This window comes from Bubalus bubalis, chromosome 13 (assembly GCF_019923935.1).
Source record: "Bubalus bubalis isolate 160015118507 breed Murrah chromosome 13, NDDB_SH_1, whole genome shotgun sequence".
Taxonomy (NCBI): Eukaryota; Metazoa; Chordata; class Mammalia; order Artiodactyla; family Bovidae; genus Bubalus; species Bubalus bubalis.
The window spans coordinates 55,759,437-55,784,860 of record NC_059169.1 but is presented as its reverse complement, the minus strand read 5'-3'; the positions used below and the strand labels follow the sequence as shown (position 1 = coordinate 55,784,860).

At 41.3% G+C, this 25,424-nt stretch overlaps 1 protein-coding gene across 3 annotated transcripts; it reads left to right on the top strand.

Annotated features, from left to right (window-relative positions):
* Nucleotides 1-396: 396 nt before the first annotated feature.
* Nucleotides 397-20,829, top strand: MTMR6 (myotubularin related protein 6). Of its 3 annotated transcripts, XM_025262841.3 has the most exons (15): nt 397-554; nt 4,148-4,264; nt 5,657-5,819; nt 7,236-7,393; nt 7,570-7,698; nt 9,137-9,271; nt 9,907-10,020; nt 11,341-11,473; nt 12,227-12,336; nt 12,742-12,867; nt 15,353-15,402; nt 15,835-16,035; nt 16,418-16,549; nt 16,651-16,777; nt 18,629-20,829. In XM_025262841.3, exons 1-15 carry the CDS (start codon nt 531-533, stop codon nt 18,887-18,889), a joined length of 1,980 nt encoding a protein of 659 aa, XP_025118626.1. In that variant the 5' UTR covers nt 397-530; the 3' UTR covers nt 18,890-20,829. The 3 variants fall into 3 exon arrangements, with proteins under 3 accessions (XP_025118626.1, XP_006071013.1, XP_044783230.1); XM_006070951.4 differs by lacking the exon at nt 9,907-10,020; XM_044927295.2 differs by lacking the exons at nt 9,907-10,020; nt 18,629-20,829 and adding an exon at nt 18,007-18,452.
* Nucleotides 20,830-25,424: the final 4,595 nt, after the last annotated feature.

The window sequence follows — 25,424 nt, the reverse complement described above, 5'->3', positions numbered from 1 at the left end:
GGTGATGGACAGGGAAGCCTGGAGTGCTGCAGTCCACGGGGTCGCAAAGAGTCGGACACGACTGAGCGACTGAACTGAACTGAGATTCTCGTGAAAGAACTGCAGCGCAGACAAAAGCGGAAGTATCGAGAATTGGTGCTGTCCCCTGATAGGGTAAAGGGGCTCCAGGGACTCCCCGTCTCTCCCTCACCCACCGAATGCTCTGCACGGCCGGTCCCCACGACCTGGTCCACGGGGTAGAAGTGCAGGCCAGTCGCCATGGAGAGGACCACGCTTTCCCGGGGATCGGAGAGCCTGCACAGGCAGGGGGCGCCGTGCGTCCCGCCGAGGGCCCGGGCCAGTCCGCTGCCGCTCTGCGCGCCGCGCCGCGCCCTTTCGGCGCTCCGGGGTTTGCGGAAGTGTTTCCAGGAGACGGCGGGTGGGCGGCGCATGCGCGGCGGGTGCGGCGGGCCGCCGGGGGTGCGCGCCGGCTCGGGGGTCCTCCGGTTCACCGTGCGGCGGCGGCGGCGGCAGGTGGACACCTCGTCGGGATGGAACACATCCGTACGACCAAGGTGGGTGCACGGCGGCTGGGCGCGGCTGAGCGGCGTAGGGCCCAGCGGGCCGGGCGGCCTGGGCGGGTTTTCCGTCAGGCGTTGGGCGCCGGGGGCCTGCCGTCAGTCCCGAGGGGCCAGCGGCCTCCCCTCGATCACCTGCTCCACCTCACTTTCCCGGAGCTGGCGGTTTCCGGCGCCGCTTCACCCTCGAGGGTCTCTAGAGTCCAGTCAGGTGCACAGACGAGGTCCGGAGAAGGGGAGTGTGACCCCACGTCTTAACGTGTCTGAGGGAAAAGCTCTGCAGCTGAGCTCACGAAACCCCTCGCTTCAGTGTTGTGTGTGAAGGGCACTCACTAGGGTTGTGATCCTGGGACAGCTGAGAAAACGGAAGGGAGTGACATCAGAATATCGGCGGCTTGCTTGACCGTCGGCAATGAAGTTCATCTTCAACTTAGGGCGGGGGAGGGGAAAACAAATCGAGATCAGAAGCATTGAATGGCCCACCCGGAGCCTTGAACAAAATCAGGACAAGGACCTCCTGTGAGCCTTGACTCTCCCTCCGGGTTTGAAGCCATCAGTCACTTGTGGCCCATCCTCAAGTTACAGCTCCTGTAGGGAAAAGAGCAGACATCCGTCTTCTTCATCTATCCCAGGGAGAATCTGAGATGGATATCATTAAAATGTTTCTCAAACCTTCCTAAGGCGGATTTATATTAAAGCTTTTTTTTTAAAAAAAAAAAAAAAAGAAGAAAGAAAAACATGGCACATGCTCTATCTAATAAAATTAAAGATGCTAAAAAGTAATCCCATTGGAAAAAAATTTCTCTTTGTATGTTTAAGAGAGGAAAGGTAAAGTAACTCTGGAATTCAAGTTACTGCCACTTAAAGTTTGAAGATACAAGGGTGCCTAAGTAAAGAGGCAAAGTCGTAGAGGGTGCAGAGGTTGAGAAGAGGACTAGCGTACCCTCAGACCAGGGTCTTGTCCTGGTTTCCAGGTTCCAGGTGTGTGTTAGGTAGTAGCTGTGCGCACCATGACTTCCTTCTGTGCCCAGTTGCACCTCTTCATTGCATCTTTCATCCTGCTGGCCAAAGTGTGGAGCACACAATGAAAAAATAGTAAAGAGTGAACTGAATTGAAGCAATCAGAGCAAACCCTACTCCTCAGGATTGGTTAGAGGGGACAGAGTGTTAGAAAGTGTTTAGGATCCCTTGGCTTATTTTAAATCTTTTCACTTGAAATTTATGATGACTATATATCTTTGTTTCTATTTCTGTGGTTGTAGCAGCCCTCATGCTCTTAAGCTTCTTGCCCATGACTTTCATAACTACCAGTTGATGGACTTTAATTTTTTAATTTTGTCTTACCTTTTCACAGTGGACCCATACTGGTGGTTTAGTAAGGTCTTTTTATGAATTTTTTAAAAAAACTAAAAGATTTCTGACTAATTTCTTATTAACATTACTTTTCAAGTGTGCTCCTTTATTTCTTTGCGTTATTTTTCTAGCTTTAGACCACTCCTGCTCTCTTAAGTGCCTGTGAGTGAACTGCAGTTAAACAGGTACTTCTAGGTACTGTTACGTGTCGGGCCCACGGCAGTGAGCTGGACAGACCTTCTGAGAGTTGCTTGGTGAACTGGATAGCCTCCTAAATTATAGCTTATTCCTAAAAGATTTTTGTTTGTATTTTTTGTTTCCAACCTTTTGTTTCTATTACACATAGCCTTCACCTGGACAGTTAATTTGCTGCAAAAGTAACTGTAAGTATTGGAAAACTAAAAATGAATTGCTTTCAGTTTATTTAGCTGTTTTGACCTGTGTAGTTTAGTCGAGATCAAGAATTGACTGTCAGTAGTAACTGTATAGCTAGTGATTTGTTCTGTGTTGTTCAGACTGGCTGTATTTGAGAAGTGATAATTACCTGTTATTGAGCAAGGGTATGTCAGAATAGCCAACTCTACAATGTGATTTCACAATATTTACAATTCCCAAATATATTAATTTATACAAAATCATCACTGATCTTTTACCCCTGCCCTTGGGGACGTTATCTCCATTTAGGGATGAGGAGGAAGTCAGCTTCAAGAGTTTAAGCGACCTTCCCAGTTAGCCTGTGAGAGGTAGAGCCAGGATTTACCTCAAAGCTGTCTCACCCACAAACTACACAGTGGCTTTTCCATTGCCTCTCTGCTTTCAGTCTGTTTGTTCAAATGTGTTAATATTAATTCAGAAATCTTAATAATTCTAAGAGCTTTTTCTTCCCCAAACTTCTTCTTGACATAAGTAAATAAAGAAATAGTATTGCCTTTGTGCTGTTTTAGTCATTTTAAAAATTATTGCTTACTAACCAGAGATGTATCAGATAAAGTATTTTACCTGACTACTAATTAGATGGCTTTATAGTTCTAAAATTTCGGATCAGATATATTATCCTGTTGTGGTCACATTTGGCTTACTAACTGTATAGTGTCAATAAAGATGTCAAGTCTGAATTTGCATTTCTGAAAGTGCATTTCCAGGCTGTATTTGTGAGCAGCTCAGCAGCTGTCTCTTACTTTGAGCTCTAACTTCCCCTAATGAGAGTCTTGCCAGGAAACAAAGGGAGCTGTGCAGAGACGGTCCTTTTTTATGCATCCTCTTTCCCCGCAGCCAGGCCCCAGTGCTTTGGCTGACATCATATGTTTATGCCAAATGATGTTGTGCTGCTTGTCGTGAATGGAACGTTACAAAGTGGAATGAGAGGATTTTCCTTGGTGCTCTGTGTATGAAAGACCACTTCCTAGAGCTGGCTAAAGAATGGAATATCCCTTGAAAATCTGATCCCATTGAGGCTCGAATTGAGTTATTTCAAAAGTGATGCTTTCTTCTTAGCTTGCTACGTGCCCCCATTTTTTTTGTAAATGCATGTGCAAAGGTTATTACTAAAGACAGATAATTTGCTTGAGTAGCATTGATACTTTATAATAACCTTTATTTCCATGTATATGCATTAGTTCTCTTTTCTTTAGAGCACTTTGCTTTAATTGCTGCAGGAAATAAGACAGATGAGCTTTTATATCCAGGTATGACTGTTGACTGACCAGAGTGTCCTTTTTCAGCTGAGCCTCACACAGTTAAGGAGGAGTCAACAGTAGTTGATTCCATTGTTTTAAACATGTTTATATTTTGATGAGAAGTGTGTGGTATAATAAAGTTAGATTTTTATTTAAGAAAGAAGTGGTCCTGAGCAGTCGTAGTTTACTTTCCTAACCCTGGATAATAACGTTATTTATTTCTTGACTTGCCAACGTACAAAATACATTGACTCTTGGATATGAAAAATGATTATGTTTATTGATACCACACCCCTCCTCCCTGATTCCCTTTCGTATTTATGTTAAATTTCTTACAGAGTTTTTCTCTACAGGCTGTATTTATTGCTGTAAGTAATACCAATGTTGTTGGTGGCTTATATATTACCCAATATATGTAAAATTTAACTTTCAACCTTAAGTAATCTCATCTTTTTGAACAAAAGGAGGAAGCAGTTTGAAACTGTACATTTAAGTACTGAGATAAAAAGAAAAAGAATTTATATGACTTTGTAATGAGAAATAACACTTTCTCTTTTTCAGGTTGAGCAAGTGAAGTTACTTGACCGGTTCAGTACCAGCAACAAGTCGTTAACAGGAACTCTGTATCTCACAGCCACGCATCTGCTGTTCATAGATGCTCATCAGAAAGAAACCTGGGTGAGGAGGGCCTGTGCTGCGCTCGTCACTGTACTTATAGTGATGGACTCGCACCATGTTTTCTCTGAACATGTGCAAAAAATGCTCCTGTTGGCTGGCTGTCTTAACTGAGGAAATTTCACAGTCATGTGATTACATCTGCCCTCCTTTTTAAATAAAGCAGTGGTGTCACTGGAGTGAGTGGCAGTCTTTCTCAGTGGTGAATTGTAAGCGAAGGCCAGAAACCGCAAAGTTCCCAGGTGAAGAGTTAGAGCTGCCTCATCCCAGTAGTTCGGGGCAGCGCAGCATTGTGTGAAGGAGCTTGATGCATCCTGAGGAGCCGAAAGTCGGCTGTTGTCACCAGAACTTAGGGATGCGGGGGGACTTGAAGCGAGGCTAGGGGAATGGGGAATAGCATGACTAGATGGCAACAAGTCTAGTTTTTTTATAATTGCCTTTTTTTTTTTAATTTACTACTGTATTGAAGTATTGTTGATTTACAGTGTTTTGTTTTTTTCTGTCATCCGGCACAGTGACTCAGCTTTATGTTTACATACATATGTATATTCTTTTCCATTGTGATTTGTTACAGGATATTGAATATAGTTGCCCGTGCTGTATAGTGGGACCTTGTTTATCCATCCTATATGTAATAGTTTGCATCTGCTAATTCCAAACTCCCACTCCTTTCCACCCCTACCCCTCTGCCCCCTTGGCAAACACAAGTTTGTTTTCTATGTCTGTGAGCCTTTTTTTGTTTTGTAGATATGTTGATTTTTATCGTATTTTAGATTCCACATGTAAATAGCATATGGTATTTGCCTTTCTGTTTTTGGCTTAGTATGATAGTCTTTAGGTCTATCCGTGTTGCTGCAAATGGCATTATTTTGTTCTTTTTTATGGCTGAGGAATATTCCCTTGCATATATGCATGTCTTTATCCACTCATCTGTCAGTGGGCATTTAGGCTGTTTCCATGTCGAGGCTATGATGAATACTGCTGTTGTGAACATAAAGTGTGTGTATCTTTTCGAATTGTAGTTTTGTCTGGGTATGTGCCCAGGAGTGTCATTGCTATGTCATGTGTCAACTGTTTAATTGCTTTTCAATGGTCACTCCTCTGCCTTGTAGATGATGGCTTAGAGAAGGTCAAGAGTGGCTATGGAGAGAGCCTGCGGAGGCTCTTTGCAGTAGCTCAGGTGGAACAGTGGGGACATTGCACCTAGGGCCACGACAGTGGAGATGGAGAGAAGGGGGCAGGGTGCAAAGATGTTTCTGAGGTCCTGTTCTCAAGCTGTGATTGTGTGTGGAACGGGTGCAGGGGTGGGGAGGTATCAGACATGTTTCTGGCGTGGGCATTTGGTCGTTTAAAAGCTGTAGTTTGATGATGAGTGAATGTTTTCTTATGCTGTAGATACTGCACCACCATATTGCCTCAGTGGAGAAGCTCGCTCTGACGACTTCTGGGTGCCCCCTGGTGATCCAGTGCAAGAACTTCCGGACCGTGCACTTCATCGTTCCCAGAGAGAGAGACTGCCACGATATTTACAACTCTCTGTTGCAGCTGTCAAAGCAAGGTGCTGTTCTTCAGGACCAAAGCTTACTTCTCAATTGACGTGGATTCTCTAAGCTGCTTTTCAGTATCTCATTATTGTTATTTTGCACTTTAAGTTATTCTTAAGGTCATGTGCACTCTATTCCAAAAAATTTGTCCTATAAATAGTTAGAAACTTCTAAATTATAAGACTGGTTTCCAAAGAAGGTATTGTTGTTGTTCAATCACTCATTCGGGCCTGACTCTTTGTGACTTCATGGACTGTAGTTCGCCAGGTTCCTCTGTCCACAGGATTCTCCAGGCAAGAATAATGGAGCAAGTTGCCATGCCCTCATCCAGAGGATATTCCCGACCTAGGGATCACACCTGGGTTTCCTACATTGGCAGGCAGATTCTTTACCACTGGGCCACCAGGGGAGCCCAAAGAAGGGGTGATAATAAGGAAAGAGCGAAACATTTAAAACCCCTGAAAAACCATAGATTTATGTGGATGTTTTAAAAGTCTGTTGATCACCTGAAGCACAGATTTTTTTTTTTTAAAGTGGGTATCTCACAACCGAGAGAAATGACTTGGAAATTGATTCCTAATTAAGTTAAGGGCAGTCAGCCTCCTCTGATAGCAGTGGGGTTAGTACATTTAATCCATGGGAGTGGAGCCTGAGGGCATGACCTCTGCTTTAGCAGAGGTGGCAGTGAGGGTGTGACATACCCTAAGGAGGAATCACATCACTGCTTATGCCCCTGGGGTCTGCAGGCTTCCTTCCAGGACATGCTGGAATCATGCTCTCTCCTAGAGGTGAAGCACTCCGATTCCTGAATGTTCCTTTGTGTGGAACACCTAGGTGGCAGTGGTCTGGGAGCAGGTCCATGCTCACTCCCCTCTCCCAGCCCTGGAAGCCTATGCCATTGATCCCAGTGTCCCCAGGGCAGCCTGTCTTGCACCAGGAATGGCCCTGTGACTTTGGGGCTTGGCCTTGTTCAGGAGTAGGTGGTCTCTAGAGCTCTCCACAGCCTTTGCTGGTTTGGGTCCACACTGTCCCCTGGTGGGGTGTGTGCAGCCTCCGGTTCTGTATGCCACCTCTAGCTTTCCACTAAGTGCACACTGGGCTTCCAGTTCACATCTCATTTGGGGGATGTCTCCTTGTATCTTTAAAATTTTACTTTTAGAAAAAGGAAATATTGCAGTGTAGTATTTAATGTGTGTGTATTGTTTACTAGCTCTTGTTGATTTTATAAACTGAATCTCAGATCAATATGTGTGCCTTTAGGTATAATCATCCATTTCAAAGAACTGAGGTGTTAAGTTGTATGTTCAGATGTTAGCCGTCTCTTTGAAGATTTTTTAAATAGAGAGATAAAACTGAAAAATTACTCTCATTTGTAGTGTCCTAAGTCCTAGAAGTTGCCTCTTAACATTCATGTGTTTTGTATACTGTAGCAAAATATGAAGATCTCTACGCATTCTCTTATAATCCCAAACAAAACGATGCCGAAAGACTGCGGGGGTGGGAGCTCATTGACCTCACCGAGGAGTATAAGAGGATGGGAGTGCCCAATTCCAACTGGCAGCTGTCTGACGCCAATCGAGAGTACAAGGTACCCATCTCCCTCTCCAGAGGTACTCAGAATGCAAGGTACTGGAGTCGGAGACCGTCACAGCAGTAACTTTTATTGTTCTTGCGTTTAGTGAGTTTTAGAGGTTTTTAAAGGTGATTTTTAACCTGGTTCTAGAACTGTGAGTAGAATCGTTGTGTTTTGTTTGATTTTTACAGATTTGTGAAACTTATCCCAGAGAACTGTATGTGCCCCGAATAGCAAGCAAACCAATAATTGTTGGTAGTTCCAAGTTCCGGAGCAAGGGGAGGTTTCCTGTTCTCTCCTACTACCACCAGAGTAAGGAGGTAAGGAGCTGCTCTGAGCTTGCTAGTGGGGTGCGAGTCCTCTGCAGGTCTAGGTGTCCAAAAGGACGCCCATCTCTACACTGAGAGGCCACCACCAGTGCTGCTGATAGAGAAGTGCTGACCTCGCCTTGATCACGTTTCTGAAACTTTGAAACAAAATTATCCTGAAATACGGAAACTTTCATACTTGTCGTCTTCCTCCTCTCCCCTTTATTAGAAGTTTAGTCGGGTTTTAGAAGGGAGCAAGAGGTAAAAAGTAAAACTTTAAACAGAAGTTCCTCATCAGCTTTTCACAGAAAAGTCATAGGGCTTTTATCACTCTCATTATAGCCTTTGTTTGACACACCCATGTTTGTGTACATTTTTTAAATGGGAAAACAGGGCTGAAAATATATATTCAGTGCCCAGGTTAACAAATACAGAAAATAGGTCTGTATCCTCAGGCAATCCTTGTTTTCTTCTACTATTTTCTTATATATCCATGATTTTATTTTGTGTGTGAGTTTAAACTGTGTGAATGTGAATTTACGTGTACTTTTTTCCTTCATGATACTATAATTGTAATGTTTGGGTAGGGTCAAGTTGGAGTTAATAAGAATGAGGTTGGAGAAAAAGTATATGGGTCTAAATCTTAGAAATCTTTTTTAAGACTTTAAACAGTAAATAATCCAACACACATGGCTTATTATAGATATTTTTGCCCTCTTAGATTGACTGTATTTTAACCAAATTTGAATTGAAACTTATTTTTCTTGTAAGTCTCTTTATATATAAACATCAGTGATTTCTAATTAGATATCAGAATGACTTTGGAAAGTAAAAGTTCAAATGTTGCTATTTTTAAAAATTCTGTTCTACATTTATTAACTAAATCAGTTACTTGAACTTAAAAGAATCTTGTAACCCAGAGCACAGAATGCAGGTATCTGGTTAGGTTACCTGATAGGGAATCAAACAGTTGTTACTTCTTAGGACCAGAGAGTTTGTTTTTCTTTTTTTTCCATCAAACTCTTGAGTAAGGAGGTATTCAGGTTTCTTAGTAGAAGAGAATATTGAGAAAACTTAGGTAAATGTCAAAATATTGGAAAGTATTTAATACAAATAGGATTTCCAAGTTGAAAGTGAAAGTAATAATCGCTCAGTCATGTCCGACTCTTTGCAACCCAGGCTCCTCTGTCTGTGGACTTCTCCAGGCAAGAACACTGAAGTGGGTTGCCATTTCTGTCTCAAGGGGATCTTCCCAACCTACGGATCGAACCTAGGTCCCTGCATTGCGGGCAGATTCTTTACCATCTGAGTCATCAGGAAATCTAATCGTCCTGTCAGCTTTTAAACAGATTGCACATTTGATTTTAATTGTGGGTTCTTTCTTTTAAGCATGTTTTTAGGATGTATTTTAGACTTCTCTGGATAACCTGCTTTCTCTTTCTGTAACTAGGCTGCCATTTGTCGCTGTAGTCAGCCACTGTCTGGGTTCAGTGCCCGGTGCCTCGAAGATGAACACTTACTTCAGGCCATCAGCAAGGCCAACCCAGCCAACCGCTACATGTACGTCATGGACACCAGACCCAGAGTATGTGTCCAGTACAGCCTGGCAGTTCACTGTCTCTGCTGATGCAGTTAGTGGGAGCCAGGCGCTGTGTCCATGTTGAACATGCTGAATCCTAGTTTTAAATGAACTGAGGCTAAGGAAGTCAATCTTTTACAGGATACCAACTTAGGAGACCCAGTTCCTGGTAACCCAGGTTGTGATTTTTTATGTCTTCTGATACATGTACAAGTTTAGGAAACCTGAATTTTATATTGGGAGCTCTAGGTGGTGTATCAGCATTACGTTATTGTGAAGTATGTTGTGAAAATTAAAAATTCTCACTACTTTTCTTTTCATTGAATTTTTAATTGGCAAGACACTTTGTTAAAATGACATTCCTTAATATGGAATATTCAAGAAAATAAGGAAAATAGATAGTGAGCTAACTTAAGAAACATTGAACTGGAGAACTGAACTAGTGAACTAGTGAACAATAAACAGTTGTTCTGTTAGGTATCTATCATGTCAGGATAAATTTTTATCTTTGGGACAAATGTCCGAATCCCTTTTTCCTTTTGTCAATGCAGTAAAACAACAAATTCATGTAGGATCCTGAAACTAAAATAATTCAAATCCTCAACAGTAATAGCTAACATTACTTTTAATTTTTATTGTAGCATCGTGTGCAGAGCTGGTGGGCTACACAAAAGGACATTGGCAGAATTATAGTGAGGATTTCTTCAAAAATCTGGAATGATGAGAAAATAAGAGAAAGCGATGAGAAAAAGCGAGTGAGCGATACAAAACACAATTTTAGGCAGCTTTGTTGAAAGGAATCGTAGCTGTTTTAGAAGTAATTCTCATCATTATGCAGTTTTACAAAAGATAATGGAGAAAAAGAAGAAAAGAGTAATTTGTGTAAATTATTAAAAGTTAGAGATTGATAGTTTGATAATCTTTGTTTAACAAAAAGAGACTTTCTTAGGAGTCAAGAGTGTTGGTGTTATCCCTTGTAAGAAAAATTTTGGTTTACTTCCTAGTATAATTTGAGTGGGTTAATTGCATAGCACTATTTTTAGGTAATATTAGATATAAAGGATGACTATAATTTAAGTCTTTCTGAACATGAGGTCTGAGGGTGATTTGTTTCTCAGGCCCTAATATCTCTTATATAATTGATGACTACACAAAAAATGTATATCTGTATTTGATTGGTGTGTTTTCCTAGTTAAACCCGAGTAGCACTAATGTGGAAGCATTTTTTAAATACCTAAGTCTTGCCTTAGTTATCATAGCTCCCAAATGACCAGTGAGTCAGTAGACAGTGTAACTGTACTTCTCACCAACCTGAGCCCCTGTCCACTGCAAGAAAAGCAGCTTTCTCTTCCAGTTCTGTTTCATCCAGCTCCTTAAGACTGTTGACAAATGTCATAACATACCACAGGAAATCCCAGTCTGAAAGAATTAAACATGCCAGATATTAACTTCTGAGAGCATTTGATCTAATAACCTAAGACCATGGCCCATAGGCGGTCTTTTCTCCCTAGAAATCAGGTTGTTTGGGGCCCAGTTCTTGGAGCTGTATCAGGCTGTCTCATTGCATACTGTGGGGTGTACTGTGTAATCTGATCCCAAGTGACCTGACCTATGTTTCAGCTGTGCTTCAGGGTCCCTGTGGCTTTCTGAATGATCAGGTGCTCCAGGCTTATTCTGAAGTGAGTCTGAAAGTTCATTCTGTAACAGCTCTGCTCAACACTGAATCGTGTAGGGTTTAGATGGGATATAATTCTTTTATAAATTTTGAAATACTACAAACATATGGAAGACTGACTAAATACACATGTGAATCAGTTTCATGAATTATGCGTGGGGAATTTCTTATCTGATCCTTATGTAGCAAGCATGTTGTTACTTTATAGGATCCTCTGTATTTTGAATAATATAGATGATACTTTTCGATTATTAAAAAATGGTAGCACATTCAGTTTGATGACTTCCTTTAAACTCTGCTGGCTAAAAGGTGGTTTATTTAGTGTTTTCATGATATTTGGTAAATTAAGTTAAAAGAGAAAGGCAATTTGTCTCTAAATTTCTAAAATTTAAAATTTTAGCTGAATGCAATGGCCAACAGAGCAGCTGGAAAAGGTTATGAAAACGAAGACAACTATTCTAATATTAGATTTCAGTTTGTTGGAATTGAAAATATCCATGTCATGCGGTCCAGCCTTCAGAAATTATTGGAAGGTACGATTATTGCATGCCTTCTAGGCAGCTTTATTCAACAGAAACATAACGCTTGTCACAGTATAAAATTTAAAGTTACATGCTTAAAAATTTTCTAGTAGTTACATTCAGACGTGTAAAAAGAACAATTGAAATAAATTTTAATAACAATATATTAAAAACATTATACTAACATGTAATCAGTATAAAAAATTAGTAATAATATGTTTTGGTTTTTTCAAACTCTTTAAGACCTAGAAATTGGCTAGGGTGTCTTTTATACTTGCAACACATCTTAGTTTGGAATACTCACATTTCAGGTGTTTAATAGCGATATTTCAGTAGTGGCTACTATATTTATTGGGCAGTATAATTCTAATGGTTTTACAAAAAATTGCTATTGTTTAGATATTTTCATCAGTCAGTACCATGAGGATTTAATATATAACAGTATTCTGTTTAAATATTAAGCTATCTTTCCAGTCCTGATATGGAATTTAAAAAACTAAAATATCAGACTATTTTTAATTAAACACTTGTGTTGCAGATTTTTTTAAAAGGGACATTGGAACATTTTTTTTCTTTTCAAAGCACAAGGAATGACAGAAAAATGTACCCAAAAATCCATTAATGAGCTTTTAATAGCATGTCTCCATGTGTAAAGAGTCTAGCCTGTTTGTTTTGTCTTCTTCTCCAGCTGGCTCCCTGGGGGGGCTCTTGAATAGAAGTGGGGACTCAGGCTCCTTCCTAACTGGACTGTCTCTCCCCTTGCAGTCAACGGTACCAAAGGGCTTTCCGTCAACGATTTCTACTCTGGTCTGGAGAGCTCAGGATGGCTTCGTCACATCAAAGCTGTGATGGATGCTGCAATCTTCTTAGCCAAAGTAACGCTTCATCACTCACATTCGATCATGGTCTTTCCGTGGTTGGGAAGGAACGGGTTCATTCTGTGGGGTGCTCGTATCCATCACAGTCAGATCGCTGTTACTACATTCTATCTCTGTAGTGAGATTTACTTTAATTGGAGCTTTAAAAATATCATATAGCAGTTAATGTAGGCGCTTCAAAAGAAATTCCGCAGCACTTTGAAATGACATGCTGTCTGTGGTGTTTGTTTGTTTTGTGTTTGGTCTTGTATTTTGGAGAATACGCTCTGACAGCATTGTCACTGCAGCCCTAGCGCTTCTTCGTAATGCATACCTGCTAATCTGGTTTTTGAGTAAGTAGAACTTACTGACTTACCTAAAATGTGTCCTGGTAGAATGGAAGTGTGTGGTCTGTCTTTTCAGGCAATCGCGGCTGAGAGTGCGAGCGTGCTCGTGCACTGCTCTGACGGCTGGGACAGGACCTCACAGGTCTGCTCCCTGGGCTCTCTCCTGCTGGATCCCTACTACAGGACGATCAGAGGGTTCATGGTAAGGGCTTGCTTGGCCAGGCCAGCGGAGACAAGCAGGAGTCATTTTGATCTTTACGTCTAAAGAGCAGGGTATACCTGGGCTCCAGCTGGTGGAGGGCCAGCTGGTAATGTCCTGTAACGCACAGGACAACCCTTCAACAGAGGGGTACCTGGCCCAATGTCCGCGGTGCTGAGGCTGAGAAACCCTGGGCTAGATAAATTTCCACTTGTGCCATCTCTTTGACAAAAAGTTTTAAACTTTTTTTTCCCCTGCAAAGTATTGCAATAGAACTATTCAACATTTCTCCCTGGTTTTTAATCTAACAATGTAACTAACGTAGTAAGACAAAACATAGATAAGAGTCCTTATAAATTATATTCCAGAGGAAACTTTGTATTTAACACACCTTCATTTCTCAGTGGTAGGTATACATTAAGTGTTAAGTGTTAGTTGCTCAGCCTTGTCTGACTGCAACCTCATGAACTGTAGCCCTCCAGGCTTCTCTGTCCACGGGATTCTCCAGGCAAGAATACTGGAGTGAGTTGCCATTCCCTTCTCCAGGGGATCTTCCCGACCCAGGGATCGAACTCATGTCTCCTGCATTGCAGGCAGATTCTTTACCTTCTAAGCCACTAGGGAAGCCCGGGTACACATTAGGAAGCTTGTTTTAAATCTGAAGAGACAGTTTCTAGTTGGACAGATTTTGTTTTGTGGACCTAAAGTCCTGGCTCCTGAGTTTTGTTTGCCTTTTTAACATATGATCAGATTAACTCGTGTTTCAAACTTTGCATCTTAACTCAGGGCAGGTATATAAATGAAGAGCTGGTGAACAGTTTTCCTTGGTTTAGAATCACTCCACACAGTGCCAGCTTAGCAGGGGAAGGTTGGACACCCTCAGACCCCTTTCAGAATCATTGTATTTGTGGTGCCGACATACTGAATCGGGGACAGGCCAAGTGGAAGTGCTGCTGATAAAGTGCAGTTCCACCTGCCTCCAGTGTCTGAGACAAGATGTTTCCTTGGCCGTGTTTCACTTTCATTGTCTTGATGTCCAGATGAACTCAAGCAGTGACCAGCGACTGTGTGAGAACCTCCCAGTGAGGACCAGTGAGAACTAAAGTGTGGCTCCTGCAGGGGCCTGCAGGCTGTGCTAGGGGTGGGCCGGGTGCAGGAGAGCAGAGTGGGTTGCAGGCCTGAGGAAGAAAAGTGTGGCATCTGGACTTCACCCTCCCTGGGTGGTGAGAGCTGTTAAATGCAGGAAGAGTAACGTGTTCAGAACTGTTTTTTAAAAAATGGTTTGATGTCTTGAATGCAGAGGGGTGGGGATGGAGGCTAGACTTGTTGGAAGCTGTTAGGATGGCTTAGGGAGAAAAGAGGGCAGAGCTAAGGCAGTGCCACGCAGATGGATGGAAGTGGGGGGGGTGCCAGGTCCACCTCCGGGGAGGTCCAGACAGCAGAGTAAGAGCTGTTCCGGGACTGGAGGTGGTGCCAGAGAAGAGTCCCCTTCTAGGATGGTGTGCAGCCTCAGGGCTCAGTTGCAGGATGGATTGTGCCATTCTGCTCTTCACTTGGACAGCAGGGGAGTGAGTTTAGTGAGAAGGGTACTGAGTTAAGTTTCAGAGGTGGGTGTGTCAAAGGGCAGCAGGGAGCCCACGGTAAAGTCCAGGGCTGCAGGCGGAAGAACAGGTGCTGGGAGTTGCGGGTGTGAGTGTAGGGAAGCTGGGATCTGAGCCCGGGCACTGTGACATCAGGGTCTGCACCTTACCCTCTAGTGCTGTAGCCTCTTGGAGAGATTCAGGACGAAGTCAGAGGAGCTGAAAGGGATAACTTCGACATCGAAAAGGATGTACTTGGTGATTATATAATGAAATTAGAAAGTGTGTTAAAAACTACAAAGATAATATTGTTGAGATTAGACCGAAAATAATTGGAAGCCTATTATTTTAGTAGAGTTGTAATAGAGAAAACATACAGAGTTCATTCAAGAGGTTAGATATCAGCATTTGAATTTGAATATAAAGTTTTCGTTGGTTTCTTTACCATTATTTTTTCTTTTTTTAAAGTATCAATATTATGGAAATGATGTACAGTAAGCCAAAAGATTTAAACCATCCACCCCTGTCTACCACCCAGTAACCACTGGTAACCTCCTGGTTTGCATTTTCCTAACCTTTTTCTGTATGTATATCATCATCACTCATACAAAATGCAATAGTGTTTTATAATATGCTTTCTACTTAAAATATAGTATTTAAACGCAACTGAAAAAAAATAAACTTAAGTCACAAGACCACTATACTTCCATTTATAAATGATTTTCATTTTCTGTTAGGCCAACCTGTAACTCAGGTTCTTGCTGGGTTTTGCCTATAATTTAAACAGTTTTATTTGCCACCATAAGTTTAAAAAATAATGCGTTTTTAAGATAACAGGATTAAATCCATTCTAAACAAAAAAGGAATTGAAGGGTGTTGTAAAATGGATTTTACTTTTTCTCATTAAGGTTTTAATAGAAAAAGATTGGATCTCCTTTGGACATAAGTTTTCAGAGAGGTAAGTCACAATGTACGTTCAGTTATTTTGTAAAATTAATAGAACTAGTTTAGATGACCAGAATGTTCTGGTTCTTCATGATGGGAAATGAGAGTGGTGTGGGTTTTTGTATGAAAACTGATTTAATTTTTTTTCTGTCATTTTTTTTTCAAGTCTCATACTTTAATTAATTCTTATGGCAGTTTAATTACCTTCCTTTTTGTCTGGATTGTAGTGGTTAGAATGTAATAGATCCTTTAAAACTGGTTGAAAAACTCATAAATTCTTTCAATAGAAACATGACAGATTTCGTTTTTTTTTTTTAATGTCAATATAACAATGTTTTAGGACTTTTTTTTCTGGATGGGGGGTATGTGTTTAAATTTAACAGTACCCAAACAATTGACCTCTTCCAGTGGCATTTTCAAAAGCTTGTACTTTCTCGGGGGTTAGGTGTGGCCATTTGGATGGTGACCCAAAGGAAGTCTCGCCGGTGTTTACTCAGTTCTTGGAGTGTGTGTGGCATTTAACCGAACAGTTTCCACAAGCCTTCGAGTTCAATGAAGCGTTTCTTCTTCAGATCCATGAACATATCCATTCATGCCAGTTTGGAAACTTTATTGGGAATTGTCAGAAGGAAAGAGAAGAACTCAAGTAAGACAGTTGATTGAAATGGGCTTTTTTTTTTTCCTATTTAGCTGAAGTCTAACTTGTAGTTGAACTTAATCTTGACAATATGATATAGAACTGGGTCTTAACATGAATATTTTGCTGTCTGTATTTCTGCAGCTGAGTAAGCTCTGAGCACCCCTCATGTTCTCGGCTAATAGTTAAAAATTTGTTTTGAAGTGTGGTGTCTGTGCAGACAAGTATGTATAACCTAAGTGTGAAAAATTCAGAGGTGAATTTGTGAATTTGTTAAACTGTGACAAAAAGAAAAAGGGGAAACTAAGTCTATGTGGGAAATGATTACCTGCTTTACAGGAGAGTATCAGCGTCTCTGGGAAAGGTCTTCATGTTTTTCTCATCACATCAGGTTGAAGGAGAAGACGTATTCCCTGTGGCCGTTTCTTCTGGACGACCAGAAGAAGTACCTCAATCCTCTCTACAGTTCCCAGTCTCAGAAATCGGCAGTTCTGGAGCCAAATACAGTGTCTTTCAATTTTAAGTAAGGTGGCATTATTGAAATACTTAATTATACTCAATTTTTCTCAGACACAATTTGTTGAAAAAATTTTTTCTATTTTTTTGTCTGTTTTTGTCATAAAGGTTTTGGAGAAACATGTACCACCAGTTTGATCGAACATTGCATCCTAGGCAGTCTGTATTTAATATAATTATGAACATGAATGAGCAGAATAAGCAGTTAGAGAAAGATATCAAGGACTTAGAATCTGTAAGTATTCTGAAGCATCTTGTGTGATATATTTGGAATATTAAGTTAGTTTATTTCCTTATTTGTGCTCTCAGTGTAAATCAGTATATATAGAAATCTCGCCAGTACCTATGGTTGCTTCAAAATCAGATCTTCTCTGCCTTGAAAAGAGGTTAGTTCAAATCGCATTTTCTGAATTTTAAAATATATTGAAATATTTGAAGTATGTAGAAAAAAGATATAATGAATATTAGGATATTCACCACCTAGCTTTGTGAGATTTTAGCATTTGTCGTATTTGATTCAGGTCTTTCCTGTTTCTCTGTGAAGAAAAGGAGCATTACTGATCTGTTTGTAGAGCCTGCGAGCCCCTGCTGTGTCCTCCCACCCGCTCTCACTGCACTGAGCCTGGTGTTGGTCCCTCCTGCCCATGTCTTTATGCTTTCTCTATATATGCTTGTATCCACAAACAATTTATCACAAACTTTTGTTTGGCTTAATATATTATTTTTATTATGTATTGAAAAAACACAGAAGAAAACAGTTTTCTATAAAGGGCAGCAGACTACACGAATGCCCAGTCCCTTCACTCCACTTCAGGAACCGCATATTTTAAACTATACAAAGGCTGTCACACTCATGCTTCACCTGGCTCTGCATTGTTCTTAAACTTGTCCATGTTGGTACATGTAGCTTTAGTTCATCTGTTTTCTCAGTAACGACTACCTGATATTCTCTCTTATGACTATGGCACAGTCTGTCAGTTCAGCTACACTAGACATTTCGGTTATTTGCAGTTTTGGATTTCTATCACAACAGGTGAAGTTGGATGACTTTTCATGTTTTTGTTGGCCATTTGGTTTTTCCCTTTCTGCATGCGAATGGCCTGTTCAAACCTGTACTCATTGTTCTGTTGGCGTATTTGCCTTTTTCTTACCAGTTTCTAAGAAGTCTTTATATACTAGATACTAATTTTTATTTAGTTAAATATATCACTAATGGCTTTGTCCAGTCTTTGTTTTTTCCATTTTCTTGATGGTGTGTTTTATATAGATACTGTAAATTTTAATATAGTCAAATTCATCAGTCTTTGTTTTACGCCTTTTTTAATATCTTTTTTAAGAAATCCTTCCCCACCCTAAAACATTTCTTTACCATTATATGTAGCCAAAAAGGATCAGTAAGTACATGTTTTAAAAAAGCCTAACCAGTTGCTATATCTCAGTGAGACTGTCCCATCTGCCTTTCAGGCAGGGCTGTTGCTGGTCGGCTCTCAGGTAAGGAGGCCATGACCACGCGAGTGACCTGTCGGAGAGGCCCCAGTTTTAGGTGGCACAGGAAGGTTATCTGGAGATCAGTCCGAGGATCTGGGGAGTGTGAACTCTGCCAACGAATTCTTTTGAAATCTGTTAAATAAAAAACTGTGGTGTGCTAGCACCTGTTGTGCTCGCGTAACAGACCAGTGCAGGCTCACCACCAACAAAGCTCATCCGGCCAGCAGATCTTCAGCTAAACGAGTGTGTGTTTGTCACATTGTACAGCTGGGATTTCAGGGTGACCGTCTCATACATATTTCTTACATTATAAAATGCTTACTTTTTATCCTTTCTAGGAAGTGTATGTGCTTTTCAAATATGAAGGTCTAGTGACCCTCTTCTCTCAAATATACTTTCCATTGCAAAAACTGTGAACAGTTCGAATTCTCAGTCTTGTCTCACCTACGCTAGATTTGAGTTTTTTGAGATTTAATTTTGCATTGTACATAAACAGAGCATTTGCAAAAGCAGGATCTTTTTCTAGCTTTTATCTAGTATGTATTGAACATGTGGGGTGTGCAGCTGATAATTTCTTTCAAATTTGACTTTGTTCTAGCAAATTAAGCAACGTAAAAATAAGCAAACAGATGGAATTCTCAGCAAGGAATTGTTAAATTCAGTCCGTCCTGAATCACCTGCCCTCAAAGCCACCCTGAGTCTCAAGGAGCAGGCTCTGCTGCCTGTGAACGATGTTCTTCGAACTATAGAGGGCAGCAGCCCTGCAGATAACCGCTACAGCGAGTACGCAGATGAGTTTTCCAAAGCCGAGCCTGCGGTGGTCAGCCTGGAGTATGGCGTGGCCAGGATGACCTGCTAGGCTTGAAGAGGGCTTTTTGGAGAGAGCTTTTTGGCTGCCTGCGGTGCGATTATTGTGAGGGTGGTCTGTGTGCGTGACATGAGGAATTTGCCTGATAATGATCTTAGAGTTTAATAGGTTAATCGTTGAAGTCAGGGTGACAGCTACTCTTGTGAGAGAAGTCAGTTTAATTGCATTTCTAGCAAAGAATGAATGACTTTCATTTCTGTAAGAAGCAGGTGATACATTGGCCAATGTACTCCAGACGCAGTTTGTACAGTATACTAGTAAAGTGACCTGTCTATATGATTTACATGTTAATTGCAGCCAAACATGAATAGCTGTCCATAAGTATAATTTGATTGCTAGAAGACTCAACTGACAAAGCCATCCCTCACTTAATAATTGACATGGCATGTACTTTCAATTATGTAACTATGAATGTTTGCAAATGTTGCCTATTAGTGGTGTTTATTGTTGAAGTGCCATGAAAAATATTTCTAAGAAAGCCTTAAAACCTCAGTTTACTCATTAATCATTACATCACTCTTAGATTTTATAGCCGAGAGCAGTGGTTGGTTCTGTTTTGCTTGATCAGCCTGGTTGTGCTTGTGAAGGGTTGCTCTCATACCCACAAGAGCTGCAGGCCCTACGGAGACAAGGTCGAGGGACACTGCCAACCTCAGGTGTGACTGGTCCCACTTCCAGAGTCAAAACAACTAAACTGGCAGTTTAATTCTGGTTACTATTTGTTTAGTGCTACATTTCATGACCTATTATTCACAGCTTCGATTGTTGGTTTCTTGTGCTTACATTTGACCGTCTTTTCTGAACAGATTACTGCATCCTATTGATTCTTATTTTGTGGTTGGCCTTATTCCTTGGATAACGGTTTGAGTTTACAAAGCTGAAGCTCTAAATTGTTATTAGAAACAATGAATAGGACATATATGTATATTTGCAAACTGTTTTCTCTCTCAACAAATTGTTCTTCCTAGAATAAGTTTTCAATTTACTCAAGAATCTTTGGGTTTAAAAAAGGGAGTACAGATAGTTCAAATTTTGCTTGGTTGTATGAGTTTTTCTCTGTGACACATTTTTTTCTTCTCTGTTTTCATAGAAGAGAAAAAAGGAAAATTAACACAAAGGTAATGTTTAACAAAAAAACTCAATGCTAGGAAGAGTGGCATTTTGCCATGTTACGGTAACTGTTTATTCTCTGTACTAGTACATATCATTAAAGTAGAAGAAAAAGAAAAAATAAAAGAAAATTACTTTCAATTGACAGTATCACCCAGCTGGCTTTAAAATGGAAAATTCGACGTGGGTGACACAAACTGTGATTCAGGGGTACTAGGAAATCTGCATAGGATCCCTTCTGCTGTTTTTTATTACACCTACATCTGCTATATTGATTTAAACATAAATATCTTTTTCAAATGGTAAAACAGGCTTTATTGTATGAGCTTATCTAATCCTATCTTTTCAGTGCTTTTCTGTAATGCATTATGTAATAAGAAAAATACTTGTTTTTAAACAGTAATAGAAACACACTGTAACGTATAGTTTTGATTTAGCCAAGGCTGTTTCCATATTTGAGCCCTGGGATGAGAAACTTAATCTCTGTGACCACAGAAGGGAAGCTGTTGTGCCTTGTTACCTGGTTCCAGTTGCTGACTGTGGTTTTAGGAACTTCCACAGCACCCTTTCTATCTTCAGCTCTTTGGTTTATTGTTTTCATCTTCAACTTGAGGCATATACATATGTGTTCATGTGCTCATGTGTGGACTGAGAAATCCATTAACATCCTAAGTGACCTACAGGGTGTGTGTTGGTGAAAAGTAGATTGTGTATATGTCTTATAAGATTGGATTTGTGTTCAGTGTGTTTGGGAGTGTATAGCATGTACATTATTACATATGTTATTTAAAGGTAATTAAATGCTCATGTTTTACATTGAATTTTTTTTTTTTTTTTTAAACAAATGGGATCAAGTTGTGGTGGGTTTTTTCCCTCACTTAGGCAAAGTGACCTGCATATAACACATTCATCATAGTGCAAGGTTTGAGCATTTCACTTTTCAAAAGTGAATGTTGATAAATAATAACATATATAGAAATCATTTCCAAAATACTTAAAATAAGCATAGAGGGCTGAAAGGTTCAGCAGATACAGTTGATAATGTCACTGCATTTTCCTTTCGATCCTGTCACTTCTGATGTCACATCAGTATTTTACTGCACCCTTCTCAACGTCGATGGAAGGTGGTGTCCAGTGGGTGTGTCCCTTCGAGGGGCAGGGTCTTCCCTAGAGGCCAATCTGCATGTAATCAGGAAGAAGAAGGTGCCTGACAGAAGAGTGTGACTTTATATGATGGTGTTTTGAGCAGGTTGGTTAGGCTAGAAGTAGCTTGGGGAATCTTCACTAAATAAAGATGGGTGGAAGGCCTTTTTTATTTTTCCAGTTTGTTTGGCGGGGTAACGGGGCAGGGGGTAGTTAACCTCAATTTTTTTTTTTAAAGACCATTACTTTTTTGGGCAGTTTTAGGTTCACAGCAGAACTGGAGGGGAAGTCCAGAGTTCTTCTGTATTCCCTGTGCCCCACATGTGCACAGCTTCCTGCATCGTCAGCATCCCCGCCAGATGGCACATTTGTTAGGACTGATGAGACACACATCATAATGACCCCAAGTCTACAGTTTACCTTAGGGTTCATCTCAGTGTCATATCTTACGGATTTGGACAAATGTGTGTATTGACCTTTATAGTGTCACACAGAGCAGTCTCACTGCCCTAAAAATCCTCTGTGCTCCGCCCATTCATCCCCGCCTCCCCCAACACTCAGCAACCACCCATCTTTTTACTGTCTCTGTAGTGTCGCCGTTTCCAGAATGTCATACAGCAGGAGTCATACAGTGCGTAACCTTCCAGGTTGGTTACAGAGTTGCTCACTTAGTCATGTGCATATAAGGTTTTGTGTTTTTTTCCCCCATGGCTTGGTAGCTCATTTCTTTTTAGCACTGAGTAATATTCCATCATCTAGATGGGCCACAGGTTATTTATCCATTCACCTACTGTAGAACATTTGGGTTGCTTTCCAAATTTCGGCAGTTAGGAATAAAGCTGCTGTGAACATCTGCATCTGTATTCAGGTTTCTGTGCAGGTGAGAACTGAGGAGCGTGGCCGCTGGCTTATAAGGGAGGAGCGCGCCCAGTGTTGTAAGAACCTGCTGGTCAGTCTTCCAGAGAGGCTGTACTGCATCTGCATTCCCACCTGCTCGGATTTCTGCATTCTGCATGTGGAAATCCGCATTCCCACCGGCAGTGCTTGAGGCTTCCCGCCGCTTCACACCCTGCCCAGTACGTGGCATCAGTGATCGGGACACTGGCCTTCCTGTAGGTGTGTGGCCAGTGGTGTTTGCTTTTCTCCCCCTTGTGCTTTGGAATCCTGGGTGTTTTCCAGCTGGCATCCCAAGTCAGACGAAATGCCCGCTGTCACCTGCAGTGCTCTGCAGAGCAGTTGCAGACTGTTAATGACATTGGTCCATTTTCATTCCCCAGGGTTGAGCTATATTGTTGGCTCTTCTGTGTAGTAATCCAGTTGGCATCAGCATATCTTCAATATGTACATTCTAAGTAAAATGTAGAACCTATTTTTAAAAACATGTCCCTTTACCTATAGGGAAGGGGCTTCCCAGGTGGCGCTAGTGGTAAAGAACCCGCCTGCCAAGGTAGGAGACATGAGAGATAATGTTTGATCCCTGGGTCAGGAAGATCCCTTGGAGGACGGCAAGGTAACCCACTCCAGTTTTCTTGTCTGGAGAACCCATGGACAGAGGAGTCTTGCGGACTAGAGTCCATAGGGCCACAAAGAGTTGGACATGACTGAAGCAACTTAGCACACATGCGCATGTATGGGAAAAAAAATCTAAAAATGAGTGGATATATGTATATGTGTAACTGAATCACTTTGCTGTACAGCAGAAACTAACATAACATTGTAAATCAACTGTACTCCAATAAAAATTAAAAACAAACCCAAAAGGTCACTATAAGCTTTAAGAACCTATACTAGAAAAAAGCCTGTAATTTAGAATGACTGATTATCTCAAAAAAGGTATACACTTTTCGCTGAACATCTTACAAAAAAAAAAACCCATGAATTTCTGCCATTTTTATAATGTTAATGCTACTCATCACTGAGCAAGTAGAATATCCTGCACTACAACTTCTATAAAATGGGAATTTTATAGTGGAGTGTGTAACTAAAATCCACTTTCAGAATCTAGTTTGTTGACTCTTAAAGTCTTGGCTTTGAGCTCCTGATTCAGCAAGTGTGGGTTGGGACTGTGGAGTTAAAAACATTTATATATCAATAAAGCATTTGTATTTTAAAATGTTTTGGAGATTCTGATGCAAAATGGTAGGAGAATCCCACTCTGAGGAGCACTGCTCTAAATCACCTACCCTGATCCTCAAGCAGTGTCTCTCATTACTGAAAGAAAAACTGAATCGCTCTTGTACAAAGAGCACTAGGTTGGGGAACATCTGAAACTTCCATGTGTGTGGCTGCATGGGTGAGAGTGAGAGCCCTGTGTTCTGAGCCACTGAGAGTTTGGGCTGTTTGTTACTGAGGATGACCTGGTCCTTCTGGAATGGTGAAACCACTGACACACTGAAGAATGGAGCGATTCTGGCTCCCTCTGAAGACCGCTTCCTCGTCATCCCTAGATGGCCTTTTACTTAGGATGCTTGTACTCATGTCCAGTAACGGTTCAGGTGGTGCATTTGGCTGGAGCCCTTTAGTCTCAGCCTCAGACATTACCTGACCTTTGCCCCTTGGCATTGATGCTTTGAACCAGAGCAGGTGTGAAGTACCACTCTGCCCTCTGCACTTGTCCAACTCTTCCCCCGGGTGTAGTTCAGCTTGCTTCTCCGTTGGCTGTACCTCCTGTAAAGTAGGCACAAGGTGAGATTCAGATTAAGCAATTTAGGAAGGATGCTGTGCACTGCATATTGAATCCCTCTGGAGGGTATAGCATCAGACTGTCAGCCGTGCTGATGCTGAATTTGGTCACTTGGTTGATCTCTCCAATATAAAGGTACATTTTCCCCCTCTGGATTTAGCAGATGCTCTGCAGGGTATGGATATCCTGTTCTCTAACAGTTTACCCATTGATATTTGCCTGAATCAGTTATTTCATTGTATGATCACAAAACAGTGATTTATTACTTAATTTTTACCCAAATTTTTTATTTTATTTTTACCCAAACAGTTCAAAATGTGTGTATTTGTGTATGTATATATATATATATATATATATATATATATATATATATACACACACACACATCTTAGGTGTGGTGAAGATATCATTGCACTGGGCTTGCCACATCATACATGCTTGATAGTCAAACGTGCCTGCTGTCTGGGGCAGCAAAACCATAACCAGTGGGGTCTTGGCCCAAGATCTGTTCCTCTGTTTACTTTCCCAAAGGTTCACAGATTAAATTGATCGTTTTCCTGCCCTCTGTTGTTAAATAATTACCCAACTGCAAGCTTGTACACAAGACAGTTCCTGCAGATAGGTGTAAATCCTGGAGCCTTCAGTTTGTGCAATGATGCTGTCTTTAGAAATTATCAGACATTGGGCAGAAACTGATGCACAGTCTTGGCATCTGAGGGGAAAGGAGGGCTGGGGCAGAGCCATAGCAGATGAGGCAGGGGGTTTGTGCAGGGTCTTAGGCTCATGGGAGCCAGAGAGAGGGAGGGCTTCTGAGCAGTGGGTAGATGGAGAGAGAACTTGAGGGAGTCTGGGAACAGGGGTTGATGGGCAGGGAGGCTGGCCTGCCTTCCTTCCACTCCTGTTTGCGTGAGGTCTGTGGGAGGTGAGTCAGGCACACTGCTCGTCACCAGCTGCTCACATACACCTTGTCCTCGTTCTGTGCGGCCCTTCCATCCCCCTTGTGTCCCATTCCCTGAAAAAAAAAAACAAAACCACTGAACGTAACTAACATAAGCCTCCTTAAAGTACAGGCAGAAATCAAACTTCAGTGGTTTTACGATTGAAGGGAGATGCATAAGTAGAGACCACGGAGGCAGATTGCACTTATGACTAGGAAGGAAACAAAATTCTTGTGTATATAACTTCCCCATTATAAGGATGGAAGTATATTAAAGATCATTGCTTTTAAAACCCGAGCACACACAGCCTGTGGGGACGGAACAGAACAGGAAGAGCAGCTCCTAGGGCCCTTGGTCCTGGACCGCGAGCCTCTCAAATGACTGGGCGTCTTCCTCTTTTTATCCGCAGCTCAGGGCACATAGCCAGGCTCCCAGCAGTTGGACAGGAGAGCTTTATTGATTGGGTGGGTGGATAGAGATATAGCCCCAGCCTTTTTAGGGTCATTGCTTTCTAGTTTCAGATGGCATTAAAGGGAATTAAACAGAATCATGTTAAAATATTGATGCATACCAAGAACCATACTTTTAATTTTCAACTAGGCTGTCATTTCCCCCATTTGCTAGGATGACTGTTTCTTAATATGCTTTCTCT